The following is a 16517-nucleotide window of genomic DNA, read 5'->3' on the forward strand; positions in this document are numbered from 1 at the left end:
GAATTTTAACCCCCAAAAATGGGTGGGTTTGGGTCAGGTGGCGTGTAAAAATGTTAAAAATCTGAAACACGCTATTAACCTACCTCCAAACCGCCCACTTGCGGTTTTAACGGAGGCAGGACGGGGGAGGCGGGCAACCAACTTGCTCGCAGGAGAGGGGTTGGTCATTTAAATATTGTAATCACAGAAACCAGAAACCCCACAGTGCAGATAGAGGCCATTTCGGCCCATATCCCACCCGATCCCTGTAACCTCTACACCAACACATATCCCACCCTATCCCCGTAACCCCATGTATTTAATCCCCCTAACACTAAGGGTCAATTTATCATAGCCAATCAACCTAACCCGCACATCTTTGGACTGTGGGAGGAAACCGGAGCACCCGGAGGAAACCCACACAAACACGGGGAGAATGTGCAAACTCCACACAGACAGTCACCCGAGGCCGGATTCAAACCCGGGTCCCTGGTGCTGTGAGGCAACAGTGCTAACCACTATGCCACTGTAATGAGGCTGCACATCTCAGAATAAACCACCATGTTAAATTTAACTCCCAGGCTTACGAGCTCCTCCACCACCGATCCTTCCGCTATCCCCCCGAGGCCTCCGATCACTCCCTCCCTCCTCTCCGCTCCTGCCTGGTGCTGAAGGCCTACCAGCCCTCTCAATTTGGCTGGCTGCGGCCGGGAAACAGAGTCAAAAAATGTTAATCAGGTCCTGCCGTTAAATTTGGCGGGGTCTGAGGGAAACCTGTTCTTCCAAGTTTCCATACCTCAAAATACCATCACCCCCTCCAGCTCCCTCCCCACCTCCAAGCTAATATCCAGCCTGTTGTGTCCATGTATAATAAGACACAGACTGCAGGAGAACGGTACAACAGGTGTTTACTCAACGTGGCTCACACTGAACTGATCTGTACAGATTACTACTCAGTGCTATATACAGGTGTGGTCACTGCCGGTACTGCAGTATACATGAGCTGTAAAAGATAGTTCCCCCCTTAAAGGTATATACATTACAATTCCTCCCCTTTTAGATTAACAGTACCATAACACTCATTTAACAATTAAATATCAAACTAAATACAATTAACACTTTTAACATGCAACATTAGCTGAAAATAGTCTATTTATATATTCAGTCTTTGGGGAGGCTTCCTGATCCTTTCTGGATAGCGCCTTTCCCGAGTGTCTTGCTCTTGGTGCGGAGGCGATTCTGGCCCCCTGTCGTCGGTTGGTTCATCATCTTCCGATGCTACTGTTTCTGGGGTAGATGCGACCTGTACGTCGGGTTCATCACCAGGTACGTATGGGCGAGGCATGGGGTTGACTTGTTCCTGTGACTCTAGGATCTGGTCAGCATGGCGTCTCACGATGCTCTCCCCAACGTCCACTGTGTATGTTAGTGGGCCCTGCCGTGTGCATATCATTCCTGGCTGCCATTTTTCTGTTCGGTAGTCGTGGACCAAGACTGGTTGCCCTACATTGAAGCTCCTTGTTGGCTTCTCATGGATGTGCTGGAATTGCTTACTCTCAACATCTCTTCGTATGTTTGGTCTGAGCAAATCCAGGTGAGATCTTAACCTTCGGTTAAAGAACATCATGGCTGGGGCCTGGTTGGTGACTGCATGTGTTGCATTCCGGTAGGCGAACAGGAAATTGTCCACCTTGTGCTGCAGCGGAATGTTGTCATTGTACATAGCCTTTATTGCCTTCTTAAAGGTTTGTACGAACCTCTCAGCCAATCCATTTGTGGCTGGATGATACGGGGCGGATGTGTAATGCCTTACCCCATTCTTTTTCAAGAACCTCTGGATCACTGTCATTTTCGCCCGTGACCAGGATGTCGTCCAAATAACACTGGGTCCCTGGGATCCCTTGCAGGACTTGTTCCATTGCCCTCTGCCAAATAGCCGGAGCTGATGCTACCCTGAATACCAGCCGGTTGTATTGGTAGAGACCTTTATGGGTGTTGATTGTGAGGTATTTTTTTGATGCTTCTTCTACCTCCATTTGCAGATACGCCTGGGCCAGATCAATCTTAGTGAAGCGTTTCCCTCCAGATAGCGAGGCAAAAATATCTTCAATCCGCGGAAGTGGATATTGTATGGTGTGAAGGACCGGGTTCACTGTTACCTTAAAGTCCCCACAGATGCGAACCTTTCTTGGTTCCCCAGGCGTGCTGCTCAACGACTTTTTCATCACAGGGACGATGGGTGTAGCCCACTCACTCCAGTCTACCTTGGACAGTACACCTGAACGTTCCAGACTCTCCAGCTCTGCTTCGACGGCTGGGCGGACCGCATAAGGTACCGGTCTGTCCTTAAAAAATTTTGGGCTTGCGTTTTCTTCAATTTTAATCATCGCTATCATGCCTTTTATTGTTCCGAGTCCTTGCTGGAACACTTCTTTCGCGTCAGTTAGGACCTTTGACAGTCGCCCAGGTGTGACGTCGTCATCCTTTTTGTCAGCCACAGTCAGTGCCTGTATGGAATGCCAATCCAGTTGTATTTTCCGGATCCATTCACGTCCCAGTAATGGTGGTCCTCCATCTTGCAATACATACAGGTCTAGTTTTGGTGTTTCCTTACCGTTATATATAACGGTCACCCTTATTTTTCCTTTGGGGTAGACTTTTTGCCCCGTGTACGTCTTCAAAATAATTTTTGTGTCTCTCAAGGGTATGTGTGAGAATAGCCGCTCGTAGTCCCATCGGTTTATGACTGTTAGGGCTGATCCTGTGTCCAATTCCATCTTTACCTGGACTCCTGCTATCTTGAGAGTGACCCAAATGGTTCGGTGATCCTCCGTTGTGATCTCATTATGTAGTTTCAGACAACTCAGTTCCCTGCTTTCAGAGTCGTTATCACTCTTTTGTTCATCTGAACTGTTCTCTGTCACCTTATGTACCACCTTGTACTTTTCTTTGGTAGGTTTCTTATTGCTGGTTTTCTTTCCTGGCCTGCAGACTCGTGCTATGTGTCCTACTTTTCCACACTGTCTGCACACTTTGTCTTTGAACCAGCAATCATTCTGGTCGTGTGTTGTTCTGCCGCAGCGATAGCACTTCTCTGTTCCATATGACATTTCGTTTGTGCCATATCCTTGCGGTCTCTGTTGTATCTCTGCAGCGCCCCGTGTTGCTGCTTCATATGATACCGCAATGCTGAAAGCCTTTTCCAGCGTAAGGTCCTTTTCAGATAAAAGCCGTTTCTGGGTTCCTTCACTTTGAAGCCCACACACAAACTTGTCCCTTAAGGTATCTGCCAGCCCCGCTCCAAACTGGCAGTGTTTCGATAGTTTGCGCAGTTCTGTTAAATAATCAGCATTGCTTTCATCCTTATGCTGGTTCCGTTTGTGAAACTTGAATCTTTCTGCTATCAGCAGCGGTGTGGGGTTTAAATGTTCCTGTAGTATCGTTACTATGTCTTCAAAACTCTTTTCCATTGGCTTCGTTGGGGTTACTAGATTTCGTAATAAACCATACGTCTTTGCACCCATTAAATTTAACAATACCGACGCTTTCTTGTCATCTGACACCTCATTTGCCTTGCAGTATACCTCTATTCGTTCGACATATGTAGTCCAATCTTCGACTTCATTGTCAAATGCGATGATACTGCCACTCTTCGGCATTTTGGGTGTGGTTTAAAATGGCATCTCCCAATGGCTTAAAATGGCATCTCCTGCGCTTTCCTTCCTCCCCCGCTGCTGCCAATGCCACTCCCGGCGGTTCTCGTGGCAATGGCAGCGCCCTGTAGGTTTCGCGCGCTTCTCCTCCGCTGCTGCCAACGCCGCTCTCGGCGGTCCTCGTGGCAATGGCGGCGCCTCGCGGGTTTCTGTGCGTCTCTCTCTCCCTCTCTTTGACGCTGCTCGGCCCCTGAACACCGGCTGCGCCCTGTGCACTCTGCCCTCTCTCTCCCCTGTCGACGCTGCTCGGCCCTTTGCTGTGCCGCTCGGTCGGGCTCTAGCCCACCGCTGTCCGGGAAGGGTCTGCGCACTACCTGTTGGCTGCCCGTTTTGTTGGACCACCTCGACTGGAAAGCCAAGCCTGGCTCTCGACAGCCTCCCCCGCAATTCTCGAGTCTCTGCTGGATGACTGGGCGGTTGCCCGTGGTCGACGCCCGAGTCTCTGGCCTTGACCTCCAATCCACTGATCTCCAGGAATGAATCCCCGGGAGGTGATGCAGAGTTGCAGGTAGGTTCGAACTTGCCTTGTCGCCAATGTTGTGTCCGTGTATAATAAGACATAGACTGCAGGAGAACGGTACAACAGGTGTTTACTCAACGTGGCTCACACTGAACTGATCTGTACAGATTACTACTCAGTGCTATATACAGGTGTGGTCACTGCCGGTACTGCAGTATACATGAGCTGTAAAAGATAGTTCCCCCCTTAAAGGTATATACATTACACAGCCCAAGGTAACATTTTCAGGTAGGAGAAGACTTGCAGTCCATCTAGCTTACCTATCCATTGATGCATTTCTAATTAACTTGAATCCCATTTGTTGACAAAAACCTCTCTAGTTCCTTCTTGAAACCCATTACAGTTTCTTGTTCCACCACCCATGTCAGTAATCTGTTCCATATACTTAACATCCTTTTAATAAAAAGTGCACTTTGTATTTTCTGTTGTTGTCCTTAATTTGTAATATATAACCCCTTTGTGCTTAAGTTCTGTACGTGGCAGAAAAGCTTTCTTGGATCCATTTCGTCCAAACCTTTCATTATTTTAAGCACTTCTATCATGTCCCCTCTCAATTGTCTCTTTTCAGGAGAGAAAAACACCAGGGTATTCGATCTTTCCTCAGATATCATCATACTCTTAAATGGAATGGAAATCAATTCAAAAATCACCACTAATTGTTTTTTACCTGTAGGAAAATCTTTCCCTGATGAGACAGCTGAGATCAGGAACTCTTTGTGTAGAGAATCATGGAAGTAAATCCATATCCTAATTCACGCTCCAAGCTAGCTTTCTGACTTCACACCTGTATTAAACTTGCAGACTATGAGTACACCATAAAAAATTAACCCTGGCAATTTCTTCGGGTGTTCCCATATAGTTTTGATTCGTATAGTTTCACATCAGTACATCCCAAGTTACTGGCAAATATGCCATTTTGTTATAAAAGCTACCCAATGCTGAATACCAATACACTTCATCCAGCCTAAAAACACATCTCAGGCTCATATTATCACATTTTCTTAATACTTGGTATCAGCTGCCAAGCCATAAATAAAGAAAGAGATATTGGACAGATTTGAGTCAAGTTTATGCCCTCGGCTGTGAACATTTGGTGTGAAAACCCTGGTATAGGTCAGTTGAATCTACGTTCTACTTTGAGTTTGTTTCACCCTTCAGCTGGCCGAATCAATCCAATAAATTAACTGAACATGTGCATAGCTGGGCCATACACACTGGGTATACCAGTTTCTTTTTGAAAGTTGCTCTACCGTTTCATACACACAGGCATGTATCTGCTACATGTAAAGCCATTTGTATGTGCCCATGGACACACAGTGGTGCTCAGAGTGTCAGTGGAAACCAGAGTGCCATTGACTCGGGCTATTGTTTGCTCAGATATCACTGTGCATAAATTACTTGTCCGATGAAAATGAGATAGCCTTGGTTAAAGTGTTTGATATTTTTAACCAGATTTTCCTCCAGAAGTCTTTACCTGGAGCTAGTATACTATAGTACACAGCCCATGCTGTATGCATTTTGAAAGATGCAGTGGTACCATCAGAAGTCAATCCAATCCTAAGAATAGTCAGGTTGCCTCAAATGGATTCAGAACTTCTACTGAGACAATAGATGGATTGCTTCCCACCTGGGCAACTTACTTTTTCCTTTAGGTACCTACATTCAGAACAATAGGCAAGCTAACTGCAAGAAAAATCATTAGCTCCAAATCTCATTTCCTCATTCCATCATAACAACAACAACTTGCATTTATATAACGACTTTCAACTTAGTAAAACATTCCAAGGCGTTTCACAGGAGCGTAATCAGACAGAAATTTGACACAGAGCCACATAAAGAGATATTGGGACAGGTGACAAAAGGCAGGTTTTAAGCAGCACCTTAAAGGAGGAGAAAGAGGTAGAGAGGCAGATAGGTTTAGGGAGGAAATTCCAGAGCTTAAGGCCTAGGCTGCTGAAGGCACGGCCGCCAATGGTGGAGTGATGAAAATCGGAGATGCGCTCGAGCCCAGAATTAGAGGAGCGCAGAGATCACGGGGGGTTGTAGGGCTGGAGATAGGGAGGGACGAGGCCATGGAGAGATTTGAAAATAAGGATGAGAATTTTAAAATTGAGCCGTTGCCAGACTGGGAGCCAATGTAGGTCAGTGAGTACAGGGGTGATGGGAGAATGGGACTTGGTGTGAGTTAGGATACAGGCAACAGAGTTTTGGATGAGCTCAAGTTTACGAAGGATGCAAAGTGGAAGGCCGGCCAGGAGAGCGTTGGAATAGTCGAGTCTAGGGGTAACAAAGGCATGGCGGAGGGTTTCAGCAGCAGAGGCGGGGCGGAAAAGGGCGATGTTACAGTCTTAACACAGCAACAACAACTTACATTTATATAGCACCTTAAACGTAGTAAAATATCTCAATGTGCTTCACAGGAGCATACCCGACAAAAAAAACACTTGCATATCTAACCCCTGTAATTTTACATTTCTTACAACCTAACACTTTCTGCCAAAAATGACCGAAATAGATGATTGTAAGATTTAAAGGATTTGGATGGAAGGGGTAGATTTTACAAATTTGTGCTGCAAGCTTGGAGCTTCACATGCCAGGAGCACATATTGCGAATTTGGGTGTGGAGGTAGCACATCCCACAGGGTTCTCTGCCATGGATGGAAAGAAGGAACAATATGCTAACCTCTGAATCTGAATTCTTTTCATACATTCCTGGGGCACAAAGTTCTGCCCTGGAGCACACGTTTGTAAAATCACCTTTTTGTGCTTTATCATGCAGCAGAAAAGTCTCAAAATGCTTGTTTACAAATAGCACTGACCTTCACTCTACTTCCCTAAATACTAGGAAACCAGATCCATCAAGTGTTACTCATTGTCATTGACAATGACAGTTGCTCACTTTGGGTTAAGTACAGCTCCATAAATTTAAAGCTTGTGTCTCTCTTGCTGCTCATAAATCTCATTTCTAACATTTCCTCATAATGACAGCTCTGAAACTTTTCAACTTGCCGGAGTGGATGTAAGTGACAAATGTAACAAAATGGCATCTGAATCTCCATAGCACAATATGCCTGATCAGCTAATCATATTTGATATGACGTATTTGGCAGCTATGCTTGTTCGAAAAGACAAAGCTGCTGCAGTTTTAAACAAATAAACTTGGGGGGTGAAGTCCCACTATGGAATATTGACATACAAGTGCATTTGCACAGAGATATCCAACTTTTAGTAGGTAGCCTTTTTCAATCCACCAGGCCCAGGAATGGTAAACCGTTTGAAGGTGTTGATGTTGGCTTTGTGCACAAGAGCCAAAGAAAAGGGAACCAGAAGGATTTAGTGTGCCTTGGACATTACTGCATCAACACATTTGTATGAAATTGCTTTATATCATTACTTTAACTACGATATATTTTGATCAGGTTAAAGTGGTTGGCAGAGGAATTTCATGCCTTAATCACAGCATGATTTCACCCACTGTGGGTCTGGGACGTTTAACCTTTTGTCTTTATGGGCCACATAATTGCATACAATGGAGCATCGGTGCCTACATATAAAGTTTATCTCTTTGTTCCCATTAATCTGCATGTATTTATTGATATTAACAGAGCTTGTCTGATTTATTCACCAATGAAGCAACAGTGTTAAAAGCAGCTCCATGCCAAATTCTAGTCGCGAACCACAGAATTCAAACAGGTCAAATCAGCAAATAATAAATATCAGCTCCACTGGGTCTGTATTTCCTGGGTTTGAGGGCTGGATTGCCTGGGTTTGAGGGCTGGATTGCCAGGCCTGCAGATTGGACAACCCAACTCTAGCAAAGAGCCAGTACAGACACAAATGGCTGATTGGCCTCCTTCTGTGCTGTAAAATTCTGTGGTTCAATGCTGTAGGACATCATAGTTTCAGGTACATTTTTGAAATTGTTTCCCAAGTTTGAACGTCCCAACATTTAAGTGGCAGAGGTGACAGTGTTACAAGGGTCATTCATAAAGAGACACAGAGAGATCAATTTGCAGCAACTCACAGTACACTATTGGGAGGAGAACTGAGTAAGCAAAATAGATCTCTTTGTACTTGTAGTGTATGTGCTTTAAGTCAGAACTACTTTTTACAGCTCCTGTATACTGTAGTACCGGCAGTAACCACACCAGTATATAAGCTGTGCGCATGCCTCTGTACTCCAGTCTAGAGATTGCCCTCCTCCAGTAAAGACCTGTTATTTGTTATGTACAGCATCCGTGTAATTATTTATCCACTAAACCACGGATCTAACAGTACTCTTGCGGGAAAGATGAGGCTAATTAATCATAGTTAAACTGAAATGGCTTGTTCTGTGGGTGTTGGCGATGGTTCCACAATCTTGGAACATGATAATTAACTGCAGTGAATATAAAGATGTTAATTATCGCTTAACAGTTGTAAATGAGTTATGTTCCAGAAATTGTTAGAGTACTAGGTGGACTGGGAGTTTAATGCTTCAGATATACTTTTATATATTGTACATTGTGGATGTAATTCTTTTATAGCTGGGAACAACAGCTGATATTTTTAAAGACAATGAAAGACTGTAGTGCAGTGGGATGAGTCTTATTCTGCAGAAACCCTTGGTTTAGAAAACAATATGTGGCCATATTCTGGGCCACTGGGTGATTTACCAGTGTTAATTCCATTGATTTCTAATGTTCTGCTTTCTCTTTCGTGTTGTGTCTCTTCAGAGATAACAGAGTCGTCTGCAGTCAAGCTCTCCTCCTTACATGATCTTCCCACTCAGCTGCAGAAACTTTACCAGAAGGGCTTTGTACTGGCTGGTTTTCACCCCTTCATACAGTCCGTTGATGTGCAGAAGAAAACTCCAGAAGAGAAAATGTTCAGGGCCATTCTGATCAAACCAGCAGTGAGGTAAAACAGGTCAAATAAGTGGGAGATAAATACGGTCACTGGGTCACTCTAATAGATTATCTTCATTTTATATATAGCTTTATTTTTGTAAGCAAAGGGTCACTTAACAACTTACAAATATTTAAAAAAAATTTGTCTAGTATCAGTCCAGTGCATATCAGGATTTTCAAGTTCATGGGAACTCAGATCATAAAAAGTGACTTCCCTAGTGCAAAAACTGGCCATCATCTTTACGTACCTGTTTTAAGTGAAGTTTGAGATTATGGACTGTGTTAATGTTTTTGTGAAAGATTCCTGTCATTGAATGTCTTTTTGTCAATTGTTTTTAAAAATTGCTTTGGTTGAAGAAAAGGACACCATCTAATTCAATAGTAAGTGACTCTCTTATGCCATATTATACAAATAATGATTGCAGTCAAGGGCTATCACAGTGAATCATTGCCCCAGGTTACAGATGTAATTGAGCTATAATTACGCACTCAAGGTCACTTCTGTAACCCGAGGGAAAATCACTTATCTTGCAGCCAAAGGACTATAATCAATATTTATTTTACTATACTCTTGGACTTAACCTTACTCCAAAGAGAATAAATCCTTTCATTCATTTTCCACAGGCTATAGCTTGTACTTTAAGACATAATGGGCAGTAGCATTATCTGCTGATGTTAAGTAACAGGCAAATGTGAAAACTAAATTCTGTTGTTGAACAGTTTTTTTTTAGCCAAAGCCATGTAGATTTTCAGTACACATGTACAACATAAAGTTTATTTTCTGTATGCTTTTGGGGTAAAGCAAGTTATGTTTCCATAGTACCAGTCACATGATACCCGCATTCAATTCTTACATTAGCACCATCATTACTCGCTCCGTATGTTACACAACTTCCAGTGGTCAGTGTTGCTAGCGCATAATTATTTTTAAAAAGCTAAACTAGATACTAGAGAGAATAACAATAAATGGCTGCCAGTGCATTTAAAACAGTTATTCTGTTTTAGGGACTTACTGATATTCATAAATATTTATGACATCATCAGAACATCTTAACTGAATTAGTACCTATGACTCAATGCTGGGCATCTATTAGCTACCAAATTATTAAATCTGATCATAAACAGTCACTTCTAATGTTGCAGTTCTCCCAAAATATTGACTTTCACCTTGTACAAAAATAACAAATCGGAACGAGAAACAGAAAATGCTGGAGAGACTCCGCACGTCTATCATCATCAGTAAAGAAGAAAGACAGGCAAATGTTTCAGGCGTTAACCTTTCATCAGAACTGACAAAGGGTCCACATCATACCAGTAAACTGCCTTCTCTCTTTACCGATGATGACAGACCTGCTGTGTATTTCCAGCCTTTACAGGTTTTTTTAAATGAATAAATCTGTACATTGTGTTAATATTTTAGTCAATGCAGAAGGTAACATTTAAAATTTTGGTGATTAGAAAGACTTTTGTATGCTTTAAGATTTGCCACTATTCCTTCAGAATGAAAATATTAAATTGCATCAATTTTAGTTATAAAATACAAGCTCAGCTTGAGACCTCCTCCTTATTTGCCCTGGGTTTGGATATGAAAACAACAGGGAGCTATGTATTTTTCACAGTAATGAAAATATCCTATGTAAATACTGCTTTAATTCACATGTAATTTCTTGGGAAAGGAACTCTAAAAAGGTTTGGAAAGTGGCAAAAATCCATAGATGCATTTAAAATGGAAGCAATTACTCGAAGTATATTTTCTTATAATAAGTAATATAATTTTATCATTATAAGTTCTATCCCTTACTGAGAGCTTTATAAGATTTTTATCTAAAAAAAGTCATGGCCTGGGAAATAAGATTATAGGACAGCTAACCAAAGAGATGTTCTGATCAAGTAAGTACCAAATCTACCACTTTAAGAAAATGTTATAGTGACATTTCAAGTCAACTAAACTAGTGATCCTAGATGTATTTATTCACATCTGAAATACCGTATTTATTAATATTATGAAGGCAATATCCTGTTACATTATCCTTTGTTTCAGTTTTTACTTCATTTGAAAAGATACAAAAATTTTTGTTTTCAAACATAAAAGCAAAAAAAGACCATTGGGGTGGGCGGATCCCAGTGTAAGTGCCAAGATGTGCTGGGCACATCCAAAGCTGACCCAAGTCGACTTTGAGGTTGGGGGAGGTTCCCTATTTTGAATGCCAATGGTGGGCGACTGCGGCACTAGGGGCGCATCATAGGCACCTGTCTGCCGAAGATGCCACATACTATAGTGTATCATGAAGTGTGGGGGGGGTTAGTAACCATCTCGCCCAGAAAGGTGAAGGAACTGCCCCTTCAACCACTATAAAAATACTAAAAGATTTTACTGGCCTGAAATCTTTTTTTGGGGGGGGAGGTCCAGAAGAGGCCTACAACCACCATTTGGCGAACTGGTATGCCTGGTGTCGCCAGACTTACTGCTGTCGATGATGTGCCCAGCTGATGGGAAGCCAGGACCATGAAAGCTCCCAACATTGGGCATTCCCACCCTGTCCCCAGCCCAGGCTCCTCCTTTGCTGCTGGCAAAGGCTCCATCCCTTACAAGGCTCTGTGGAATTCCCAAAGTAAGGCTAGGAGCTGCGGTATCAAATCCCAGCCTAGTTTCCAGCCCTTTAGCTGCACTCCTATTGAAATTATGGCAGGGGTGTGTTGAAAGGGCCGTGAATTTTCAGCCACCATGATTATTGTCACTCAGAGTGTCACTGTAGTGCATGCAAGATGATAGAAGGCATGTTCATACTTTGCAAAATGGAAAGGAATGTAATATTTAGGCATGCCAAGTTAGGAATTTACAGAATCATTCTACCTTGTGTTCACTGAAGCTCGGCCTCCACAAATTAAGGGTTACTGTCACTGTTGGTTTTCTGGGACAGTAATTCATTCCAAGCCACAAGAATCGCAGCAATTTTACAATGTCGGAATTAGTAATGATGTATAAGATGATCTGTTCCTAGCATCATTGTGGGAAAGATAATAATATGCTGCATTCTTTCTGTAATTGAATCCAGACTGCTAATTTAATCCAAATGTAGTTTTCCACTGTTAGAAACTGTGGAAACTTTGGGTTGGGTCCATGACATAAAATAATTTCTGCTGCAGGAAAGCCTTTTTCAAAACACATCAGTGTAGTGCACAAAATAAAGCTGCCTTCATTGAAGTCTACACACTTTAGAACATAAGAACATGAGAAATAGGAGCAGGAGTAGGCCACTTGACCCTTCGAGTCTGCTCCATCATTCAATAAGATCATGCTGATCTTCTACCTCAACTCCACCTTCCCGCACTAACCACACATCCCTTAATTCCCTTTGTTCCCAAAAATGTATCGACCTCTGTCTTGAATATACTCAATGACTGAACATCCACAGCTCTGGGGTAGAGAATTCCAAAGATTCACAACCCTTTGAGTGAAGAAATTTCTCCTCATCTCAGTTCTAAATGGCCCACCCCTTATTCTGTGAATGTGACCCCGTGTGCTAGATTCCCCAGCCAGGGGAAACATTTTTCTAGCATTAACCCGGTGGCATAGTGGTTAGCACTGTTGCCTCACAGCGCCAGAGACCCGGGTTCGAATCCGACTTCGGGCGACTGTCTGTGTGGAGTTTGCACATTCTCCCCGTGTTTGCGTGGGTTTTCTCCGGGTGCTCCGGTTTCCTCCCACAGTCCAAAGATGTGCGGGTTAGGTTGATTGGCTATGATAAATTGACCCTTAGTGTTAGGGGGATTAAATACGTGGGGTTACAGGGATAGGGTGGGATATGTGTTGGTGCAGGGGTTACGGGGATCGGGTGGGATATGTGTCGGTGCAGGCTTGATGGGCCGAAATGGCCTCTATCTGCACTGTGGGGTTTCTGTGATTCTGTGAAGTCCCTCAAGAATTTTATATGTTTCAATGAGATCACCTCTCATTCTTCTAAACTCTAGGGAATATAGGCCTAGTCTACTCAATCTCTCCTCATTGGGCAATCCCCTCATCCCAGGAACCAGTCTAGTGAACATTCATTGCACTCCCGCTAAAGCAAGTATGTTTTTCCTTAGGTAAGGAACCAGAACTGTACACAATACTCCAGGTGTGGCCTCACCAATGCCCTGTATAATTGTAGTAAGACTTCCTTACTCTTATACTCTAATCCCTTTGTAACAAAAGCTAACATACCATTTGCTTTCCTAATTGCTTGCTGAACCTCCATGTTAACTTTCTGTGATTCATGTACAAGGACACCCAGGTCCCTCTGAATGCAAACATTTCCCAGTCTCTCACCATTCAAAAAATATTCGGCTTTTTTGTTTTTCCTACCAAAGTGGATAACTTCACACTTCCCCACATTGTATTCCATTTGCCATGTTCTTGCCCACTCAGTCAACCCGGCCATATCTCTCTGCAGCTTCTTTGCGTCCTCCTCGCAGCTTACTTTCCCACCTAACTTTGTATCATCAGCAAACTTGGATACGTTACACTCAGTCCCTTCATCTAAGTCATTAATACAGATTGTAAATAGCTGAGGCCAAAGCACTGATCCTTGTGGTACCCCACTAGTTACAGCCTGTCAATATGAAAAAGTCTTGTTTATTCCTACTCTTGTTTTCTGTCCATTAACCAACCCTCAATCCATGCTAATATATTACCCCCAATACCATGAGTCCTAATTTTGTGTAATAACCTCTTGTGTGGCAACCTTATTGAATGCTTTTTGAAAATCCAAATACATTACATCCACTGGATCCCCCTTACCCATCCTACTAGTTACATCTTCAAAAAACTCCAACAGATTTGCCAAACACGATTTCCCTTTCATAAAACCATGTTGACTCTGCCTAATCATATTATGATTTTCTAAGTGCCCTGTTACCACATCCCTAATAATAGATTCTAGCATTTTACCTACTACTGATGTCAGGCTAACTGGCCTATAGTTCCCCGTTTTAAATAGTGGGGTTATGTTTGCTACCTTCCAATCTTTGGGGACTGTTCTAGAATGTAGGGAATTCTGGAAGATTAATACCAGTGCATCCACTATCTCTGCAGCTACCTCTTTTAAAACCCTAGGATGCAGGTCGTCAGGTCCAGGGGATTTGTTGCCACTTAGTCCCATTAATTTCTCCAGTACTGTGTCTTTACTTATACTGATTTCTTTAAGTTCCTCAATCTCTCTAGTCCCTTGGTTCCCCATTATTTCCAGAATGTTTTTTGTGTCTTCTACCATGAAGACAGATACAAAGTACTTGTTTAATGTCTCTGCCATTTCCTTATTGCCCATTATAATTTCTCCTGTCTTTGCTTCTAATGGGCCCATGTTTACTTTCACTAATCTCGCCCTATTTACATACCTATAGAAACATTTACAATCTGTTTTTATGTCTCTTGCTATTTTACTCTCATATTCTATTTTCCCTTTCTTTATCAATTTCTTGGTCCTCCTTTGCTGAATTCTAAAATCCTCCCAATCCTCAGACTTACTTCTCTTTTTGCCAACATTATAAGCCTCTTCCTTTGATCTAATACTATCTTTAACTTCTCTTGTTAGCCACAGTTGGACCACTTTTCCTGTGGGGTTTTTGTGCCTTAAAGGAATATATATTTGTTGTAAATAGATTAAAGGGTAAGACGGTACATGATCAGTGGTGTACATTCAAGGAGTTATTTTACAACTTGCAAAAAAAATATATTCCACTGAGGAAAAAAGGGTGTAAAAGAAAAGACAGCCGTTCGTGGCTAAGTAAAGTAATAAAGGATAGTATCTGACTAAAAACAAGTGCATATAAGGTAGCCAAATCTAGTGGGAGGATAGAAGATTGGGAAGTCTTTAAAAGACAGCAAAAAATAACTAAAAGATTGATTAAGAAAGGGAAAATAGATTATGAAAGAAAATTAGCTAAAAATATAAAAACAGATAGCAAGAGTTTCTATAGTTATATAAAAAGAAAAAAGGGTGGCTAAAGTAAATGTTGGTCCCTTAGAGGATGAGACCAGGAAATTAATGGTGGGAAACATGGAGATGGCAAAAACGCTGAACAAATATTTTGTATCAGTCTTTACAGTAGAGGACACTAAGAATATCCCAACACTGGGCAAACAGGGGGCTCTAGGGGGGGAGGAGCTAAATACGATTAAAATCACTAAGGAAGTGGTACTCTGTAAAATAATGGGACTTAAGGTGGATAAATCCCCTGGACCTGATGGCTTACATCCTAGCGTCTTGAGGGACGTGGCGGTAGGGATTGTGGATGCATTGGTAAATAATTTTCCAAAACTCCCTGGACTCAGCAAAGGTCCCGGCAGATTGGAAAACTGCTAATGTAACACCCTTATTTAAAAAGGGTAATAGACAGAAGGCTGGAAACTATAGACCAGTTAGCCTAACATCTGTGGTTGGTAAAATTTTAGAGTCGATTATTAAGGAGACAGTAACGGGACATTTGGATAAACATAATTTAATAGGGCAAAGTCAGCATGGTTTTACGAAGGGGAAGTCATGTTTGACAAATTTGCTTGAGTTCTTTGAGGATGTAACATACAGGGTGGATAAAGGGGAACCAGTGGACGTAGTGTATTTAGACTTCCAAAAGGCATTTGACAAGGTGCCACACAAAAGATTATTGCTCAAGATAAAAAATCACGGCATTGGGGGTAATATTCTGGCATGGGTGGAGGATTGGCTATCTAATAGAAAGCAGAGAGTTGGGATAAATGGTTCATTCTCAGACTGGCAATCAGTAACTAGTGGTGTTCTGCAGGGGTCAGTGCTGGGACCCCAACTCTTTACAATCTATATTAACGATTTGGAGGAAGGGACCAAGTGTAACATATCAAAGTTTGCAGATGATACAAAGATGGGAGGGAAAGTAGTGAGTGAGGAGGACATAAAAAACCTGCAAAGGGACATAGATAGGCTAAGTAAGTGGGCAGAGATTTGGCAAATGGAATATAATACTGGAAAGTGTGAGGTTATGCACTTTGGCAGGAAAAATCATAGAGCAAGTTATTATCTTAATGGCAAGAAACTGGAAAGTACTGCAGTACAAAGGGATCTGGGGGTCCTGGTGCATGAAACACAAAAAGTTAGTATGCAGGTGCAGCAGGTGATCAAGAAGGCCAATGGAATGTTGGCTTTTATTGCTAGGGGGATGGAATATAAAAACAGGGAGGTATTGCTGCAGTTGTACAAGGTATTGTTGAGACCACACCTGGAATACTGCATACAGTTTTGGTGTCCATACTTAAGAAAAGACATACTTGCTCTCGAGTCAGTACAAAGAAGGTTCACTCGGTTAATCCCGGGGATGAGGGGGTTGACATATGAGGAGAGGTTGAGTAGATTGGGACTCTACTCATTGGAGTTCAGAATAATGAGAGGCGATCTTATTGAA

General features: G+C 42.4%; 1 protein-coding gene across 1 annotated transcript in view; it reads left to right on the forward strand.

Annotated features, from left to right (window-relative positions):
• Nucleotides 1-16517, forward strand: part of LOC147117226 (raftlin-like) — a 167058-nt gene that overhangs the window by 41888 nt on the left and 108653 nt on the right. Inside the window, exon 3 of the mRNA XM_085988025.1 lies at nt 8928-9111. Coding sequence (XP_085844151.1) covers nt 8928-9111 — 184 coding nt within the window. The remainder of the gene's footprint in view (nt 1-8927; nt 9112-16517) is intronic.

Source organism: Somniosus microcephalus, chromosome 5 (genome assembly GCF_052327205.1).
Source record: "Somniosus microcephalus isolate GS21.2 chromosome 5, FLI_Smic_1.0, whole genome shotgun sequence".
Taxonomy (NCBI): Eukaryota; Metazoa; Chordata; class Chondrichthyes; order Squaliformes; family Somniosidae; genus Somniosus; species Somniosus microcephalus.